Below are 19550 nucleotides of genomic sequence, written 5' to 3'. Positions count from 1 at the left end.
ATCCACAAACCTACATCCATCTTCTCTGCCTAATGTCCCCTTATAGAAGAAGTGGGCCTGTCCTTATCAAAGGTCAATGCCTCCACTTATGCTCTGGATCTCATCTACTCTGGGCTTTGCTCCTTCTGATAACTCTTCCCTCTCTACTGGAACATTGCCATTAATTTACAAACACACTCTGTTACCTCCCATTAACAAAACCGAGACATAACACAACAAAATAAAACCCTCCCTGGATGCCACAAACAAGCTCCAATAACTGCCCCCATTACTCAGGCACTCACCTTTGTAAAGTCTAACGATATTTTACATTATGCCTGAATTATTTCACTGTCCCGAATAATATACATTTGTCAATCTCTTGTCATCAGTAATCCCAAAGAAATGTTAGTGTGGAAAATAGGAAGAAGGAGGAAGGGCAGAGGAGCAAATCAGGGGAGGGAACGGCTTCAGGGTCATGGTCCCCAATGATTTGACTTCCCTGGGAAATTTTGGTTGGCATGCTACTCTAAGCTTTGAGATTAGTGCTTTCCCAAGGAAGACATACTTAGCAGGGTAGACTGGTAATACTAAACCTAAAATGACTCAGTCCTTCTTTGATGAACTACAATGGCAGGACAGACGTAAATAGTAGTGGGAGTACAAGTCACCATACTCTCTGGCCACGTGGGCACTCATGTGGAACCCGACAAAGGAAGCAGCCCACTAGCTCACCTTCTTCCCAGTGAGGACAGCCACGCCACCATTCTCAATGTGAGGCAGGTCCTCAGCAGAGACATAGAAAGAAGGTGGCTGGAAATATATGCTGGACAGAGAAAGACAGAGAACACGTTATAAGCACCTGGAACGGCTACCAACTTCCCCCATAGCTTTATTCTTTTTTTTTCTCCCTGCTTTTTCCTCCCCAAATCCTTCCAGTACATAGTTGTATATTTTAGTTGTGGGTCCTTCAAGTTGTGGCATGTGGGCCGCTGCCTCAATGTGGCATGATGAGCGCGGTGCCATGTCCATGCCCAGGATCCGAACCAATGAAACCCAGGGCCGCCGAAGTGGAGCTCACGAACTTACCCACTCAGCCATGGGCGGCCCCCCTCCCCCCGATCATAACTTTAGTAAAATTGTTTCCATCATGAAAAACTTTTAGGAACATTTTCCAAAGTCAGTCTCCAAGGCCACTAAATCTTGGTTGCGACTTACTTATACAGAGGTATTTTAGACCAGTGGTTTTCAACTGGGGCGATTTCGCCCCCTGGGGACATTTGGCAGTGTCTGGAGACATTTTTGGCTGTAACAGCTTAGGGGGAGGGATGTGTCTGGTGTGGATAGTGGGTAGGCGCCAGGGATGCTGCTAAACATCCTACAATGAACAAACTCCCGCAACAAAGAATTATCCAGCCCTAAATGTCAATAGTGCCAAAGTTGAGAAACTCTGTTCTGGATTTAGGTTCATTTCAAAGTGAAAACAACAGGAGTGCCCAAGGAGCTGGTATTCACACATCTACCCAAACGAACTGTCCAGAATGGCACTGGTGAATGGACAACTAGGTCTAGCTCCTGAGATGATTTGGCCTCAAACAGTAGACAGTAACTATGAGATATTAATTAAGGGATGGCTAACATAATTGGAAGTACGAATCCTGCAGGAGAAAGGAACATGATAGTGGGGGTGAGGGAGGTGGGTAGGTTTGTAAAATTTAGTCCATTATCAACGGGATCACTAATGAGAAAAAAATCGGAACCTGAAGACCATGGTATTGGAATCAAGAGATCCAAGGAATCTTTTAAAAGGAAAAGGCTTCTGGACCTGCATTTCCAGGTCTCTCATGCAAACATTTTAATAAAGAGGTTCTTCCTTACAGTGTTCCCACTCTGCTCCTACAATTCCAAATGCCTGCTAGGGGGTCAAACAAAGTGCCATAAAAGAGTGTCTTTTGCTTCTACGGGACATGCCTAGGCAAGGATAAAGAAGTGCCAACTCAGGCAGAGCTGATTTTCACTGGAGAAGTCTAACATAAAGGTCCTGAAAACAGGAGCAGTAGTACTTCTGAGGCCGACATTACACCTGCACTTGTTCGTAGATCTGGTAACAGAATCCAGGACTCTTGCTGCTGCGGCCTGTTGCCTCTGAGATCTACCGAGTGTGTACCACAGTGGACTCCAGTGTGCAGCCATGTCACCCATCCTTGCACTGCACACGGTTTGTGCAAAATCCTGACCTGCTCTCCATGCTTAGTTGAAGTGGCTAGTCAGGCCCATTTTACATAAGGGAACACACCTTCTCTCCTTTCCATTCCACTGTCTGAATCGCAGTGTCTTTGTGACATTTGGATCATCTGAAAACCACAGTTCTTTTGAAAGAGGAGGTCGCATGTATGGCAGCTCAGGATCTTCAGATACAATCAATACCTTTAGACACAAAATAACGACACTTATCAGAGCCAAGTCATTCAAGAGGCAGATGTCAAAGTGTTCACACTGGCTAAGTGCTTGCAGACTATACCCTTCATGCCAAGCAAGCCGGTGTGTGCCTTAGACATAGATGGTGTGTCCCTTACCCTGGCCCCAGGATCCCGAGCCCGGATGGATCTGGCTGCAGCAAAAGCAGCAGTGCCTCCACCAATAAGCAGGAATGGAACATGACTTGGTACTCTGATGTGAGGAACTGGCTCTCCTTCTGGAGCTGTAAGCAACAGACCAGACAGGGTGAATTTTCTTAAAGTCTCAGATGACTCCTTGCCACTATTAAAAAAGAAGAAATCACCTTGCACTTGCCTCAATCCTTTACACAAAGCTAACAAAACACTGTACCTACATTAATCTTAACAAACTTCACAGCACCCTGATGGGACAGGAAAAGCATGCATCCCTTCCATTTCATAAATGAAAAATACCCAAAAAAGAGGTGAATGATTGGGCCAACGTCATTCATTCATAAGTCTGTCAGAACTAGAACCTAATGTTTAGCTATTTCTCAAATATATTAGAAAGTATATATTAGAAGGCTTCTGCCCTTCCCATTAATATCCTAATGACCAACAGGAAAATATCAAGTTCAGTTTCACCTTTTGTTAGCAATAAAGGGGAAAATCCCAGCAGGGCAATTAGGGATTACTTTACAGTGCTCAGGAATAAGGAGGTGTTATTGAATAAAGCAATGTAAATTGCCCACTGAGAGTGGTGGGGCTTATTAAAGGATTAAAACATTTCTCTCTGAAAAATCAAGCTGGTCATGTGGGATGGAAGTGATGGCTAGGGCTATATGCTTGAGGAAAACAAATATATCTCTAACAACTCAAAACTCCAAAAACTCAAAAGGGGAACAAAACAGACCAAAGGAATTTCGTCGTTGAAAAAAAAGCCGTCGTCTCTTATCCAATAATTTTCCTTACCAAGCTTACCTTTTTTATTTAAAGCCTGCTATTTATCTAATATAAAGAAAAACAACCAATCATAATCATCACTAATTTTATTCTCAAACCCAAATTCCAGTCAAATCCTTTAACAAATTGCTCCCAGGTCTGGGGTAATACCACAGTTTCTGAGAGCTTACAATCTCGCAGCATCATTGTATTTAGGAGATAGCTGCAAAGCACAGCACCCAAACTGTTTATAACTTTCCGTTCAGATATTGAGCATCAAATCATACTCACCAGATGATGTGGCCCTTTTCTGTTTCTCTTCTGGTGTCAGCCCTAACCCTGAAATTCTTTCATTATATCTTTTTTTGTCATCTTTTATAGTCTTGTAGGCCTGCAGATCCAAACATGGAGAAAATTTATTCCATCACACAGCTAGCTCAAACCATAAGTAGTTTCATTATCTTTCAATTAAATGAGAAGCTTTTGTCTACATGAGGTAAGTTCTTCTATGTTAAAATCACTAAGGCACAATTATTTTCTTAAGAAATAAAAAACACTGAGCATGTGCACACTTGGTGTGGAAAGAATACAGGTAAGCAGATGAAAATGTTCCAGTTTCAGATTTTCTTAGGCTCTATGTAAAGAATTTTCCTCATACTTAATTCTGAAAGTACAGCTAAAGAAAAAAGAAAAACATTTTATACTAGAAGAATAAAGTGCTAGGAATGGCTAAACTTTATAAAAGGGGTTTTGGACTATGCTGGATACTAGCTGTGAAACGAATCTACGTGGTCCTGTATAGGAAGCTGGGACATAAGTTTTCCTGGCAGATGTCCCAAAGTTTTGCTGGGTACTCAGATAATGCCCTGAAACATGGCCGCCTGTCTCCTAGTCTTATAGAGTAACTCATCTTTCCCTCAATGGTCTATCCTTTACGACACTCAAATATTTGTTAAGGGTCAAACATCTTTCTTAAACGTCTGTTGTATTTCAAACACAGTCATGTGCCGCATAATGACATTTTGGATGACAGACTGCATATAGCACGGTGGTCCCACAAGATTAGTACCATACAGCCTAGGGGTGTAGTAGGCTATGCCATCTAGGTTTGTGTAAGTACACTCTAAGATGTTCACATAACCATGAAATCGCCTAACGAGGCATTTCTCAGAACTATCCCCATTGTTAAGTGACACACGACTGTATACTATCTTCTCTTTCCTTTCAAATTGAAGAATGGTACTTAGTATTAGGACCTTTTTTTTAAACATATAGTGACAGAGTTTATTAGAGATTTTTAAAAAAGCAGTAGGCAAGAATGATTTGTTTTAATTACAACACTTTTGCTCTTTTGTACCCCACAGGGTCAATGAGACAGGAATTTAAGTGACTACATGTCAGTTAAAATCCCAGATTATTAATTAATTGGAGGAGAAAGTAAGGACAGAGAAGTATCATAAAGTGTGTTCTAAGAGTATTTCTCTGAGCCCCTTACAGAGCAATCCATTAGGCAATGTGCTGCAATAAGGAGCCTGGGACCTAGACTAAACCTTTCTCAGCCTGGAAACATCTAACCTATGATACCTATAACACGGATGGATTAGAAAACTAAATACTGTATGTTAAAAGACAATGGTTATATAAACTGAATTCAACTAACATTAATTTCGGGAACAAAGTTCTTTATTTTGGTATCAGATACTATACATGAGTCTAGTATTTACCCATACCTAAAAAAAAAATTTAAGAGAGGGACTTTTACTTAAAAAGATGGCTTAAGCTGGTCAATGAGTGAACAGAGAAATAAACTGGGTCATGTTCACATTGAGAGGGATATCCAAAAATAGCTTAAGCCCTCTCACACCCCCTAATGGCTTCACACACGAGGTAAAGAGCAGACCAAGAAATATCTTGAGGTTTAGTGGGAAAAGGACAAAAATGAGGTTTGTCATATATTTATATACATATATATTTATACATTTAGCTTTTAAGTAAATGTTCTGATTTAAAAATAAGTTTGCAGACATACTAAATAAAAATTTACTGGGGCTGGCCCGGTGGCGCAGCAGTTAAATGAGCACGTTCCGCTTCTCAGCGGCCCGGGGTTCATCGGTTCGGATCCCGGGTGCAGACATGGCACCACTTGGCATGCCATGCTGCGGTAGGCGTCCCACATATAGAGGAAGATGGGCATGGATGTTAGCTCATGGCCTGTCTTCCTCAGCAAAAAGAGGAGGATTGGCACCAGATGTTAGCTCAGGGCTAATCTTCCTCAAAAAAAAAAAAAAAAAGAACTAAATAAAAATTTACCTTTTCCCTAAGTGTTTCTGTATTCTCAGTTTGTATAGATATCCAATTAGTGACATGAACACATGTCAGGTTAAGAAAAACTACAAATTTACGAAAAACATTAGTGAAGACAACTTTCCTAACCAGAAGAATATGGTGGCATTTATTCAATTTAAAGGAATTTGAAAGGAAACAGGTGATTTTCTGAGTGAGGCAATGTGATCCTATCAGTTGAACAATGGCAAAGGGCCCAAATATAGGCATACCTTGGAGATACTGCGGGTGTGGTTCCAGACTACTGCAAAATAGTGGATATGGCAATAGAGCGAGTCACGTGAATTTTTTGGTTTCGCAGTGCATACAAAAGTTATGTTTACACTATATTGTAGTCTATTAAGTGTACAATAGCATTGTCTAAAAAACAATGCATATACCTTAATTAAAAAATATTTTAGTGCTAAAAAATTCTAACCATGACCTGAGCCTTCAGCAAGTTGTAATCTTTTTGCTGGTGGGGGGTCTCGTAAAAAACAATATCTGTAATGTGCAATGAAGTAAAGTGCAATAAAGCGAGTATGCCTGTACTATTATCTCATTAAATTAAACATTTTAAAAGCCATTTTGGCTCTGTTCACTGACAAATAACAAGATTGAGATTAGGGGATCTGCCTGTGGTCTTAGAGAACGTCACTAGCAAGAAGAGGAGGAATGCTCACATCCATGCCAATTAGGAGCTTCTATTTGCAATCTAAGCAGAAGAAACACTGTTCAAATCAGTGTTTTTCAACCTGAGGTTGCAGCCCATTAAAGGGCTGCAAAAGCAATTTAGAAGGTTATGACCAGCATTAAAAAAAGAGAAGAGAACAGAAACTATTAGAGTATATCACACGTAGTAGTATTTTGAAATTCTGTTTCAGTTTTATGTATTTGTACAGTCATGCACCGCATACCGATGTTTCAGTCAACAAGGGACCGCATATACAACAGTGGTCCCACAAGATTAGTACCATATCGCCCGGGTGTGTATTAAGCTACATTATCTAAGTTTGTGGAAGTACGCTCTATGATGTTTGCATGACGACAAAATCACCTAACGACATATTTCTCAGAATGTATCCCCGTCGTTAAGTGACGCATGACTGTAGTTATATAACGGGTTGCAAGATAAAATGTATTTATTTCTGTGGATTGTGGTAAAAAATTAAAAAGCCACTGGTTTAAAGCATAGACCTCAAAGCAAACATTTCAGAAAAATCTTCCTTCTTAGTGCTACTCCCTTATTTTTGGAGGGTGGAGTACGGGGAAGGTAAAGAGCTCCCAACTCAGGAATCGCTAAAGTAGTATTTATATTTAAATTAGGAACACCTCCTCATCTGAGAGAGGGGCAAGTTATGAAGGAACACTGTTGTGGACTCAATGTCTGTCCCCTCAAATTCCTATGTTGCAGCCCTAACCCTCAGTATGATGGCATCTGGAGATGGGACTTTGGGGAAGTGATAAACATTAAATGAGATCATAAGGGCATCAGCCCTAAATCCGATAGGGTTGATGCCCTTATAAGAAGACCAAGGGACTCCAGTGCTCTGGCTCTTCTTTTCTCCACGTGAGGACATAGGAGAAGGTGGCCATGCAAGCCAGGAAGAAGGATCTCCCAGAACCTGACCATGCTGGCACCCTGATCTTGAACTTGCGGAATCCAGACTGTGAGAGAATAAATTTCCGTTGCTTAAGCCACCCCGTCTGTGGTGTTTTGTTATGGCAGCCCGAGCAGGCTAACACAGACACTAAGCAACTTATAGTCATATGTCATCCAATCTGAACTCTGATTTTAAGGTAAGGGTTCTTCGGAGACTAATACCAACTTCAGAGAAAAGAAATCTAAGCCACCTCAGATCATGTTTTAAATGATTTAAAACCTAACATAAAACTATACAAATTAGTTCAGCAACAGTTGTACGTAGACAAAAGCTTATCATTTAACCTACAAGCACTACAGTACAGTAGCTTTATTATTACTAGTGTTGGGTAAATACAGAAGGCAGTGAGGCATTTAACTGAATGGCTTGAGAGGAACTTGTGCTTCGTGGATATTTCTAAGGGGAGGAAGCAACAGTGACTGGCCCTGTCTTGTGGCCTGGCATCCAGATTTGCCCGGCCAGCTCCGTGGAGGCCATCTGACTTTGGTACAGAAACATAAACCAGAGGTTTAATAGGTTTAAATTGTTACAAACATATAAGACACAAACACTTTAAATCTATTTTTGAATGAATGGGATGAACTGATGGGAAAAGCTGAGAGAGCTGTGAAATGGAAGTTTAGGCTCAGAAGGTAGTATCTGAATTAAGAATGAGAGGCATTTAAGAAAGCAATCTACAGGAATGTGTCAGCTTGTACCACTTCAGCCACTAGTTTGACCAAATTAGACATTATAAAAGGGACACTGCCAAATGAATTTACTTTGAAATGGAGGCTGGGGGGTGAGTGGGGAGAATATTGCAATTTCTATGGCTTTTTGGACCTCCTCAGAAGCATTCAATAAAATGCCTTTTCACAATAAAAGTAGGGCAATTGATTGTTTCCCACAAAACACAAAAACTGCATTTTACCTAAAATGATTCAAAATAGCTGGTGTTCGAGTTACCCTTACGTGCTTATTCACTGTTTACTCTTTGAGACTGTCTTGTTAGGTATGCAGCACTAAAGCACAATATAATCTAGCATCACAAAAAAAGAACGGCAAAAGTTGCAAAGGAAAGGTCGATGCTGAGGACTTAGAGTAATCATTAAATGTAGAGCTTTAGATACATCTGGTAGGAGAAGAGTAAGATTTGAGGACTCCCCAGTGACTGACAATGTCCCTTTAATAAATACCTAGAAAGCACATGCTGTGAATATTTCATTGTATTCTAATGGACTGTTTTCATTAGTGGCATGGTCTCACCCCCCCCACCCCAAAATATATTTGAGTGTAAGCATCTTACATAATAAACTCCTGCCCCAGTGACTGTTGCTCCTACAATTAAGAAGTATACTAGGCTGCTGCCATCTTTCCCAGAAGCACCTGTAGACGCTAGTGATCTAGAAGGGGATCCTAGGTGATGACACTGCACAACTGTAGGTAAAGATAAGGCCAAGAAAGAAACAAAAGGAAATAGAAAAAGCACTAAGTATTAATGAAGAAACATTCAACACAAAGGCAGGGAAGCATTTTTGGTTACCCTGCGCTAAAAAAGAAAAAAAGTGCTGCTCCAGGAATGGAGAAGAACGTATATTTCCTCAAAGTCTGTTATCAGACAGAGCCCACCTATTTCTTAGCTCTGATTTGACTCATAACTGGCAAGAGCTGTCTACTTTCCTTGTGCATTTGGGAGTCAGGTCAGGGAATGACGATATAGGTAACTTCAAATAATTTTCATGTCCCCTTTTTTAACCTAGTGATCAAGGAACAGAGACAAATTCATTGTCTTCCCAATGGAGAAAGAACTAAAAGTGTAATGGCGTCCTCGGTAAAACAGCCTCCTTCAATCAAGGGTGTTACTAGGTGTTATCTAAGTTGGTTCACTCAACCTTACAGGATCCAACTTTAGACTGATCTGCTTAGTCACAGTAAACCCTGCCTGCCAAGTTAAAAAAAAAAAAAAAAAGCACCCACAGAATAATTCCTCTGTGACCAACTAAGCTGATCCGAGTTCATTTCAGGAGGTGTAATTGTGTCAGTACTCCACAGCAGTTAAAACCATACTTCTCACCTCACACAAACTCCATTCTAAAATTGGAGATACTAGGCCCACTTCTGTAATTTAGTCTTTGGGTGAGATTCAGGGAGAGTTTTTCTTTGAGAAATGCTTAATATTTTGGGCTGAAGGCTTTTTTTAAATGTCTATCCCAAGCTTAGGACAAATAAAATACTTGACAAACGGGTCAAAATCAAATATTGTGCTAAGGAGCTGCAACGAATTTTGACCTTATTCACAGGTTAGTGTGTCACATCCAAGAGAAAAGGTACAATTTTGTGCATTAGTCAAATCTAAGAGAACACAATAGCTTTCAAGTAAAGAGTGAAAAGAGCAAAGATAATTAACATGAGATTAAATTTCAGTCATTCCCAAATTGGCTCTCATATGCACTTTAAAGAAGACTTTTTGGAAATTTTTCCAAAAGGAGAAAGGGGAATTAGTTGCAAAAGTTTCAAAGCAGAGTAGTACTGAGTCTATTAATGGGAGCTGTTTGGCAGCTTCTTTACACAAGCTGCTTTTCTACTTACATATGCACCAGCTCCTATTGTTGATAAGCCCACAAAAAGGACTAACACAGAATTATCGATTTTGCCCCCTGATGCACCAGAGCTAGCCATTTGTCTTGTCATCTGGAGTTCTAGAGGAACATGCCATCGCTGGAACAAGTTGCCTAAGGAACACAATTTATTAAGACACACACACATACAAAAATAAAATAGTTAATACATGTTTATGTATTATGTACATAATGCATTGTACAAGTAAAGACTTACTGCCCACTGAGCTGCGTGATGTTCAGTTAAATGACCAAGAAAAACTCATCAAAGCTGTACATACAAATATGACAGATATCAGAATGCACACTCTTAAGTTGTTGGAGTTTTTAAAAGTACAATTTAATGCTGTCCAGGGAGGAAATTTACAGCTTCCAAAAAAGATAATGAAAACATATGGGCAGTTCAGCAATACGTCTCTCTTCACATCGTCACCATAAACGAAGTAAACAAGGAGAGATGACTGAATAGATAAATATAAAAAGTTAACCACAGGCTACCCGGAACATGGTAACAACCACTTAAGGAGTAATCTAAATGCTGGCTTAAATCTCGCACAAAATAATAAAACCCTGCAACACAATCAAACGAGAACACAGTTCAGCCTTGCATGGAGGGTAATGTGTCCTAGGAGATAGAAACGTTAAAGCGCAGAAGAAAATGAGAAAAAATATTTTTTTAAGTGACTTTATCTCGCCCTAAAAACTGAAGAATTTCGGACTATGAAATACTTTTTTGGAATGGCAAAATTTAAAATATCCACCAACTACTTGGCTCTTAGTGCTCCAGAATAATACAAAGATTTATGGCGATGTAAAACTCTGCGCACCTACGTGATGATCTCATGATCCTAACTCTCACACAAGGAAATGTACGAGATTCACCGATTTCTTTCTCCAGGAGATGCTGGCATTTTCAGAGGAAGGAAGGTCTCAGTACCTTCTCTGCTTGTGCTATTCCTGTGTTGACTACAGAAGACCAGACAGTAAATATTTTCAGCTTTGTGGGCCATACAGTCTCTGCACAACTACTCAATTCTGCTCATGTTGCGCAAAAGCAGCCACAGTCTACATAAATGAAGGAGCATGACTGCGTTTCAATAAGACTTTAGTTATGAACACTTAAATGTAAATTTTAAATAATTTTCATGTGTCACAAAAAAGTCTATTTTTGATATTTTTCAGCCACTTAAAAAATGTAAAAACCAATCTTAGCTTGAGGGGCATACAAAGGCATGTGGGTTTGGCCTGTGGGCTGTGGTTTGCTGATCCTTATCTAGAGCAGTGGTTCTAAAACAAGCATGCATCAGAGTACCCTGGAGGGTTCATTAAAACACAGATGGTCAGCCCCACCCCTAGAGTTTCTGAGCCAGGAGATCTGGGATGGGGCTCAGGAACTTGCATTTCTAACAAGTGCCCAGGTGATGCTGACGTTTCCAGGCTGTACTTTTGAGAAGCATTGGTCTAGAGGCTGGTAGACAGGTTCCTGGTCTGAGTAGGCTTTACAAGGCATACAGAATGGGCACGGTACTAGCATTCCATCTGTACCTGTAGAGATTAGGAATCAGGAGTTTCCCCTTTGCTTTCACAATTTCAGGGCACAGAGGGGTAAAAACATACCCAATATGGGTCTTCAGTCTCTTACCTGAAATCCTTGGGAACATGTGTATTCCAGAACTCAGAACTGTTTGGTCTTAAGTATACAGTGCATATACCATATAGTAACAGCCAGTACAGTAAGGGGCTGCAACCCACAGACACACCCATTAATGTTTCTATGACCACTCACACGGAGTGGGATAAACAACAGATTCCAAGTAGCCTCTCTCCAGCTCAGGTCAGGTTTTACTGGCAAATGAATTACAAAAACTTGACTTTTAGTCCTATTTTGATTTATGAACTATGGTCCTATACTCTTACGATTGGAAACATACTTTTCTTAACTGTTTTTATTTCTTACCTGCTTTAGAATTCTTCATCACATGAAACAAAATGGTTTATATTTGGAAATAACAAATCATGAACATAAAAACATGTGCAAGGGTGGACAAGCTTGTCTCAATCTGGGCAAGCTTTTGATTTTTAGAAATCTATAAAAATGATGAAGCCTCAAAAGTAGAAACTGACAACTCTCAGAGCTTAGAATATGAAACTGGGTAGAAAAAGTTCCATGTGGTTTAGTTCAATGAATTTAGTTTAGTCCCCCACCTCCACCCCAAGTTTGCTTACTGAAAATATATGTTTTTTAAAAACATTCTGCTTATCTATCTAGAAGATCCTAAAGCCAAAATTATAACAACTTTGCTTTAATATAATACTAATTTGTTTATTCTGTGCCTGCTTGCTTTTCACAAACTTATAAAACTAGAAGTGTAGATTTGGGAAAATTCAGCAGTTTTTGTCTCAATTTGCCAAAAAAAGACATTACTTTTGAAGTAAATTGATTTTTTAAAAAGTAAATTGGTTAACATTTAAACTAATGCTTGAAAAGAAATGTAATATAACACAATTATGATTAACAAACCAACTTTTTACATACCTACAGTGACTTTAATTTTGTAAAAGGTGGTAAGTATTATATGGATGTTTGTATTTCCCCCGATTTTCTTTTACCCATTAAATTATTCCCACATCTTTCTCCCCCAAGTAGCTTCAAGATTTTTGGAAATTTTACATCATGACTGAAACATGCCTTTTCACTTGTCTTACCAACGTGGGAAAGCCAACTTACTCCTTGACTTTCATTGTACCAGTCTACTTGTTTTAGATTTTCTGCAGTCAGACCACACATACAGAGGGAGTGCTTTCTTCCTCCCACTTAGTATACTTTTTAAAAAATTTGATACATTTATACACTATAATATGATTGCCATTGTAGTGATAATTAGCACCTCTATCATGTCACATAATTATCATTTCTTTTGAGTGGTTGGCATAATTAAGATCTAGTCTCTTAGCAAGTCTGATGATCATAATATTGTTGTCTATATTCACTATACTGTGCAAAGATTTGACGCTTGAATTGTTGTTACAGAGCAATAGTGCCTAACACATGGTAGGTGTTTGCTCAGTAAATATTTGTTGACTTAATGAATGACGGAAATAGAAATTCTTCCCAATTCTATTGATAAGGACCGAACATTTTAAAGGATTCTTTGCAAAGAAGTTTTAGCCAGATCTCATTTATGTCAGGTTGCTTAATAATAAATTAGTAACCTCAAATAACACAGACTAGCTTAGAATAGTACCTAAATCAGCAGGTTCATTTCTGTAGATTTCATAATCTACTGTTTTTCCATACTCCCAGAAAGCTTTTTCCAGAAATACATTCACACGATTGAGGCACCTAGGAATCTCGAATGATTAAGAGATCTACATGCTCTTGAGTTGTTTTCCAAATGTCAAACTGATTTTTCTGACACAGATAAAACACAGGACAGGACAAGCCTAGATGATCTGTCCATTGTAGCTACGTGACTCTTTATAAGGAATCCAACAACTATTTATCTTTATCAGCCTTTTTTTTTAAGCATCAATCCTCGCTGGAATTTTAGAAGAATTGGAGTAGTAATAACTATAGTACAGTGTGAACCACTCTGAGGAAAGGCAGCAGAGGAAAAATGATTTAGATGACAAAAAAAAAATTTAACTCTGTTCCTCAAAGTTAAGTCCTTCACAGTACTTAGGATTCAGTCCCTGAGAATTTACCACGTGCCAGAGACTGTACAAAACGCTGAGGACACAAAAATAAATCAGACATAATCTCTGTCCTCAGGTAATGTATAGCTTAGGAGGGGAGCAAGGCTGCTACTATTCTGAATATCAGAAAATGGGCTTGATACAAATCACAAGAGACTCCAGGTTGCTCAGTCTGGTTTTTTAATGCTTAGGTCAGTGGAACAGAAGGGAAAGAGTCGTTATTTTTTCAAAACAGTATTTCCCAAACTTGCCCGATCATATGAGTTACATCAAGGGGCTTGTTAAAATATAAATCCTCAGGGATCTCTCCCGGGGATTCTCATTCAGTAGGTTTGGGGACGGCCCTCCACTCGATTTATAAAACTGGACAACTTTTGGAAACATGATCTAGAAGAAAGTTATGATATGCAGTAACTCTCTGAAAAGGTTAGAAAATATAACATATTAACTGGTTGCAGAAAAGGCTGACTTGCCAAAGATTTTCTTCTGGAAAGCTTTGCCTCAGCAGAAAGAGTGGGGAAAGGCTCATTTTCTAGGCTTCAAAAAAAGTCATTTGGCAGTGTCCAGGCAGTCTGGATCCTTGCTGACAAGGAGTCCAGTTTTCTTTTTAAGGAGGTGAGAAGGATTCTGAATAGAGAAAAATGTTCAATCATTTGACTCTCAGGTCAGGGGTCAGTGATCGGTTTGATCACATGGGCAGCACAATGTTTGGTGACCAAATAAAATACTACCGGACAGAAAATATTTCCAAATCTATCTGCTCCTCAGTGCTGAATGCAGACATAAAGTGTTGACTCTTAATTACCTCCAATCATTTCTGGAAAGAGGCAGAGCATCCAAATGAAGTAAATAAACAAATAGTAGCAATTAGGGTTTTAAGGCAAAAGACAACATATAATGGAAATTAACCTGACAATGGTGACAGATGTGGATGAGATCGGTTTCAAGGTAGGTTTAATGTCTGCTAACATCCTGGCAACGAACTGGGGAGGGGAGGGAAAGAGAGTGGGGGAAATGGCACATAAACAAACAGTGCCTCTTCCCTACCTATGCAAAAACCATATGGTAGATGCCACTATGTGAAAAAGAAATCAGATTAAAAGTAATTAGCAATCAAGTCACAAAACAGGATTAATTCCTAAAATGACAGAATCATTTCTTTTTGAAATTGTAACCCCACCCTCACCCATTTCCAAAGGCATCATATGATGTTATACTCTGGTGCTTGGCCAAACGACAAAGAAAAAGTGTACACAATGAGAGGAATAGATATGTAAAGAAGTCAGAATATATTCTACAGCAGACTGCCTTCAAACAAAGTCATGCAACGGGAAAAAAACATTTTGAGTCTGTAATTTTCTGTAGTTTAAATATCACCACCACCTTCACATGTCTAAGAAATCAATTTAACTCTGCAAATCCATATAAAATTGATGAGAACTTTTGCTCAGACTTCAGAATGCTGGTAAAAATTGTGAGTTTTAAGTAAAGTAAGTACACAAAATTTGAAAGGCCAGTGTGGATGAAAATCGTCAGCTTACCTAAGTTTCTGTGTAAATTTCTGTGCAACTTGCACAGAGCACCATCATTTCAATGCACAAAACCCACAGAGGTGACATCATAGACAAGGTATTAGTTTACAAACTAAGGCAAGGGTTTTTAAGTTCCAAGAGCAATAAGTCTTGGGATATACCACAGATACACCCATTAGAAAACACTTTCTTGAGGCATAGCAACTGGAAAACCTGTTCAAATGCACACTTGCAAGGACACTAACAATTTAAGGGAAATATTTTCCACTTTTTAAAGCACTCAGAAGCTGGTTTCACATCGGAAGGCCTCAAGGATAACTTCTGACATTGCAAATGTGAATATTCTCTGGTGGCCAAAGATTATTGATAAAAAAACAAAAATAAAAAAACAGCACCTCCTACAGGTGGATAATTCAATAGCCCCATGAGGTTGTGTAGGTTGATAATGAGCAGGGTCAAGACACGCTCAGATAAATTCATGGATACCTGGTGCACAATGGCTAGAGGGAACCAGATTCATTCTTAACCTTTTGAGGTCAAACTTTAGGAAGCAGTGTCGAGTTGTGGCAAGGGGATTACAGGCCTAGACACAGGCAACCTATCCTTTGCTCTACCCATTAATGAGATATGCAACCTTGGGCAAGTAAATTTCACCTCTCTGTGCCTTGGTTTATTATCTATAAAATGAGTGGGTTGAACTTTACCAGAAAATACCTTCCAGCTCTAAAATCTGGTGAAACAACTTCATGGAGGGCAAATACAATATGCTCTGCAAACTGTCTCTTTGAAGCATTAAAGTCCACCAAGAATTACACTGACATCTGAAATTAATTCTGGGCCAACTCTCCTGGTGTCTGGCGCACAACCGACTGACTCCTTACTTGCACTGCACTGTCTCACAGGGCACTCAAATCTACCGATCACATCTGGGGCTTGGAAGGTAGAGCAAGTAATACCCTCATTTACAGAAGGAACTGAGGCGTAGGGCTGAAATGTCCCGTTTAAAGTCTCAAACGGTAAACGACAGTCTACTTGACCTCACTGCTCTAAAAAGGGGGACTGGGGGTGCCCGGGAGGTGGCATTGGACCATAAGAGACAGCCAGCTGTTCAGTTATCCCTGAACAGCAAACCCTCCCAGGAAAAGGCCTCAAGCCGACTACTGGGTCCAATTCCCTTGAAGGTCAGGTCAGCATGGCTTGCGAAACTCGTGGTTTGGATCCCGCCAAGTCGGAATTCACGCGACTGTGAGTATGTTAAGTTTTCCCCAGGGGTGGGGGGAGGTCTGTGAGGCACAGGGAGCCTATGGAGCCCAGGCCCTTGGTCTTCGAGGTGGGGGTGGCCCGGGATGGGTCAGTCAGTCACCTGGGAGCCGGTTCCTCTGCCTCGGGCCTCGGACGCACACTGTCCGCACCAAGGGCGCCAGCTTCTGCTTCAAAGCACCCGCCGCCAGGCCTCCACACCGGAACATTTCGGGGACCGCTACTCTGGACCTCCTCCTTTCCTTTCTTCTCACGCACCCACCAACGGGTCACACACCGTGGACCCCGACCCGCTGCCCCCTCAGCGCTCCCTTCACACGCACTCTGCGCAGGCTCCGCCTCCCAGCTCCGGGTGGGCATTGGACAGTTAAGCCGGCCTGCTAGAGCAGGGGAAGGGGAAGCGCGACTGGAGGCCTACTGCGCAGGCGTAGTACTCAGCGCCGCATTGCGATTGGCCTGCACGGTGAGAAGATTGCGCATGCGCCTAGCTGCCGGCGCACTTGCAGAGCCAGCAGCCGGAATTGCTTGCAAGTTTCCGCGGGTCGGTGGCAACGCGTTTCGCTGAGCGAGTTCAGAACGCTGTCCAGGGAGCGACCCGTGGGCCCGCTTTAGCTGGCGGTTGTGGCCGGCGCTGCCGCTATGTCGGTGGCGAGAACTGATAACAGCACCTCACAAAGTGTGGCCCCAGCACTGCATTTTCTTCTTCTATTTTAGGCCACTAGCTACTAGGTACTGAGCCTTCCGGATTCTCTGCCTTTAATCCACTTCCAGTCTTTCCGGAGGTCTGAGCCGGGGCACCTGGCTTCCCAGATTCGGAATGGACTTTTGTCTTTTACAAATTGCTGACGGTTTCCCACCCAATCTCTGTTTGCTGCACAAGTAATCATTCCGCGCTCTCTTTCCGCATATCGTTTTTATATTGTGCAGTTCTGTGTCCTGGATGCTGTACCAGGTGCTGCGGATAGTCTGCTGTTATTATGGCTTCCGTACTTGAGAGCAGGATACTGGCAAAAAGAGTTCGAGCTTCACAGGCTTTCTGTGAGAGAAATCCTAAGCAGGACTTTCAGAGTTGGAGTAGGGTTAGGGGCTGACTGTAAACAGGTGTTTTGACTCTACCGAATGTAAGCTAAATTGGAAAGAAATTTTTGTCTGTATGCAAAATATAACGCCTTTTTCAAGGTTTTGGGTACATATTCATTTAACAAGTATTTATTGAGCGCTTGCCACTTTAAGCATACCTTGAAAGGGGCTCTGGGGCATATGAAAATCATAGGAAGTGGTCATTGTCTAGTTGGGGATATGACGTATACTGGTCATTTAAATAATAAATAATACCTGATGTAGTGCCAGAGCAGGAGAACGGAGTATGGGGTGGAATAGCTAAGGAAGGACTTCATGCAAGAAGTGTTGCTTGAGCAGTGTCTTGAAGGATGAGTAGCAAAATTCAAGTAGACAGTGGAGGAGGAGGAATATTTCAGGTGATGAATACATTGAGACCAAAGATAATATTTTTAGTGGTTGGGTACCGTTGACTTTGGGTCCAGTCTGCCTCAGGTTGAATCCTGGCTCTGCTGCTTGGGCAAGTGGCGTAGCTGTGCCTCACCTTCCTCATCTACCAATCTTACAGAGTTGTGATGAAGATTAAAGGAGCTAATATGTATAAAGTAGAGGAAGCACCATGCTGTTTAAATTAAAAGGCTTGGAGGTGTAAAACAAACAAAACCCAGCACATTTTCAGGGGACAATGGCAAAGAATACATAGTAAGAAGTAAATAAAGGCGGGTTGATATGGTGGGGCCAGATTTGAAGTGGCGAAAGAGTTTGGCCTGAATCTTGTAGATGATAAAGTTATTTTTTTTAGTGGACTAGGGATAGAAAATGAAATTACAAAAGCGTTGTTTAGGAAGTTTAACCCAGGAAGCAGTCTTTATTGGGTGAAAATGACCCAGGGTTCCCCTACTCATTACGAATAGATTCATGTTCAGAAGTGCAGGTGATAGGTGACTTTTTACCCGGGGCTGCTTTGGGTGATAAATATTGAAAATAACAATTCCACAATAAGGTAAAAACTATACTTATTTAACATTTTAAAGGCCTTACAGACATGGATATCTATTGCTATTTCTAAAAGCCAATAGTAAGCATGGATTGATTAAATACAAAGTTAATCATATCTGTTGGTGAAAGAGGCTTTGGAACATGCTGTGGAAATCATGATGATCGGGTACCTATGAAAACAACTGGGTATATATATATCATTTATTTATTTGTATTTATTTTTTGAGGAAGATTAGCCCTGAGCTAACATCTGCTGCCAATCCTCCTTTTTTTTGCTGAGGAAGGCTGGCCCTGAGCTAACATCCGTGCCCATCTTCCTCTACTTTATATGTGGGACGCCTACCACAGCATGGCTTGCCAAGCAGTGCCATGCCCGCACCCGGGATCCAAACCGGCGAACCACTGGCCACTGAAGTAGAATGTGTGCGCTTAACCGCTGAACAACCAGGCCAGCCCCACAACTGGGTATATTTGAAAGACAACCATTTAATGATTGACAGTTAACACAAAGAAAAGGCATTGTACAGCACATTTATTTTTGCAATAGGTACAATGAGGTAGTTTTCTTGTCCCTTTAATTAAAAGTTGTAATTTATCACCTTCTTTTTGCAAAAGCAATGTACACACATTGAACTGACTCCAAAAATATAAGTGGAAATTCCCCCAAATCTCGCCCCACAGAGGTAGCAAACAATTTTTATTAGAGCATGGAGCCCATTCTGAGATACCACATTTCCAGAAATCAGTGTTTCTACCTTAAAAATATAATGTGAACTCTGAGACTCAGTGACAAGTTTTTGGTGGAAGCATACATCTAAATACTCTTACTATGTAGATGTAATTTTTTTTTATATCTCTCAAGAAAGTTAGCATTAATTCTGGCTATGAGTTGGCAAAGCTTCTTTCCACTCTACCTACTGGATGTGCCTGATTAATAGTTACCCCCCCCCCCCTTTTTATAGCTACCCTTCTGTACCTAATGATCACCAGGAGCATTAGCTTCAAATACAGAGGAGAATGATGCAGCAAACTATTATCTAGACATCAGCCAATCAAAAAACC

General features: G+C 40.7%; 1 protein-coding gene across 1 annotated transcript in view; it reads right to left on the bottom strand.

The window, feature by feature from the left end:
* AIFM1 (apoptosis inducing factor mitochondria associated 1) overlaps positions 1 to 16805 on the bottom strand; it is a 30532-nt gene extending 13727 nt beyond the window's left edge. The window contains exons 1-6 of the mRNA XM_046673589.1: positions 16534 to 16805; positions 9914 to 10056; positions 3651 to 3750; positions 2556 to 2680; positions 2276 to 2406; positions 715 to 805 (exon numbers count right to left, since the gene is read on the bottom strand). Coding sequence (XP_046529545.1) covers positions 715 to 805; positions 2276 to 2406; positions 2556 to 2680; positions 3651 to 3750; positions 9914 to 10056; positions 16534 to 16639 — 696 coding nt within the window. The 5' untranslated portion in view covers positions 16640 to 16805. The remainder of the gene's footprint in view (positions 1 to 714; positions 806 to 2275; positions 2407 to 2555; positions 2681 to 3650; positions 3751 to 9913; positions 10057 to 16533) is intronic.
* Positions 16806 to 19550: the final 2745 nt, after the last annotated feature.

Source organism: Equus quagga, chromosome 10 (genome assembly GCF_021613505.1).
Source record: "Equus quagga isolate Etosha38 chromosome 10, UCLA_HA_Equagga_1.0, whole genome shotgun sequence".
Taxonomy (NCBI): domain Eukaryota; kingdom Metazoa; phylum Chordata; class Mammalia; order Perissodactyla; family Equidae; genus Equus; species Equus quagga.
This window is presented reverse-complemented; position numbering and strand designations above follow the sequence as displayed.